The following is a 1,688-nucleotide window of genomic DNA, read 5'->3' as shown; positions in this document are numbered from 1 at the left end:
TTAAAGTTAAAGGAACTGATATATTCAAAGAACATATAAAAAATCATATTAATCTTATTGAAGGTATATATATAATTATTCCTTTATTAAAAAATATTAATCGTCTATTAGAATTTCTATAAATAATATTAATTAAATAAAATAATCCTGAAGATCTAAAACCATGAGAAATTATTATTAAATAACTACCTAAAAACCCAATTTTCAATAAAGTAAATAAACCAATTAATATTAATATCATATGAACTACAGAAGAAATAGCTACTAAAATTTTTATATCAATTTGAATTAAACATATTAATCTTAATAATAATATACCTATAACTCTAATCATAACAAAATAATAAATAAATTTATATAAATATTTAAAAATTAATAACAACCGAATTAAACCATAACCCCCTAATTTTAATATAATTGAAGCTAAAATTATTGATGAATAAAAAGGAGCTTCTACATGAGCTTTTAATAATCATCTATGAAATATATATAAAGGAACTTTAACTAAAAATACTATTATTAAATAAATTAAATAAATATCTAAAAACTTAAAATTATAAAATTCTAATATAATAAAATCTAAAGATTTATTTAAATTCATAATAATAAATAAAATTAATAATATTGGTAAAGAAAAAATCATTGTATAAAATATTAAATAAAAACTTGATATAATCCGATCAACCCTAAATCCTCAATTTATAATAATTAAAAAAATAAATAATAACCTTACTTCAAATATAAAATAATAAATTATTAAATTTATAGATAAAAAATTTAATAATATAATTATTAATATAAAAATATTTATATATTTATTTAAATCATATTCATTTAATAAATTTATTAAAATTAAACCACCTAATCATAAAGTTATAACTATTATACCTAATGAATAATAATTTAAACCAAAATTAAAAATTTGATACCTCCAATCAACTCAATTTAATTTAAATATATATATCAACCTAATTAAATATATATATATACTTACTAAGAATAAATTTATATTTATAATAATCAACAAAATAAAAAAAAATAAAATTTCTAACATTTTTATCTATAAATAATAATTTAATAATTTATATTTATTTATATATTTATATAAATCAAAATTATAATATCAAAATTATATAAATTAATACAAATTTAATAATATTAATTTTTGATGACCATAATCAAAATTTAAAGAAACTAATAATGATAAACCTAAAACAGCCTCACAAACAGAATAAACTATATAAATTAAAAAAAATCAAATATTTATTTGATTATAGATAATTAAAAACATTAATTTTGTAAATTAAAATTAAATACAAATTTTATAATTAATTTCAAAAAAATTTATCCCTAAATATCTATAATCCCCAAAATTATTGTGTAGGCGCAGGGGAGAAAGATCAGACCATTTATCTTAACACTAGCTTTAATAATGATATTTAAATACAGGCTACATTAATAACATAGATATTAATAAACGAATAATATAAGTGAAAATAAAACTCGGCGTGCTAATACATGGCGCGTGACTCCATGGTCGTCGATGAACAGCCACGCTATACTTCCGGCGTGGAACATACAATAGAAAAGACTGTCGCTCCAAGCGCGGGAATTGTAACTCATCTTCAATCCCCCACTTTACAATTCAGCTGCGGCTATCAATCCCAATCCTTTTACAGCTTCGGTAT

At 18.7% G+C, this 1,688-nt stretch overlaps 1 protein-coding gene across 1 annotated transcript; it reads right to left on the bottom strand.

Moving 5' to 3' along the window:
- Positions 1-48: 48 nt before the first annotated feature.
- LOC113464313 (NADH-ubiquinone oxidoreductase chain 4-like) lies at positions 49-793 on the bottom strand (the record flags this gene model as incomplete). The annotated part of the gene is given in 2 exon segments (XM_026813407.1): positions 49-53; positions 112-793. Coding segments are annotated over 2 exon segments (687 nt in total), but the record flags the coding sequence as incomplete, so codon positions are not given.
- Positions 794-1,688: the final 895 nt, after the last annotated feature.

Source organism: Ceratina calcarata, unplaced genomic scaffold, assembly GCF_001652005.2.
Source record: "Ceratina calcarata isolate Rehan_Ccalc_2016 unplaced genomic scaffold, ASM165200v1 scaffold118.2, whole genome shotgun sequence".
Taxonomy (NCBI): domain Eukaryota; kingdom Metazoa; phylum Arthropoda; class Insecta; order Hymenoptera; family Apidae; genus Ceratina; species Ceratina calcarata.
Note: the sequence above shows the minus strand (reverse complement) of the source record. Positions and strands in the feature narration are given on the sequence as shown.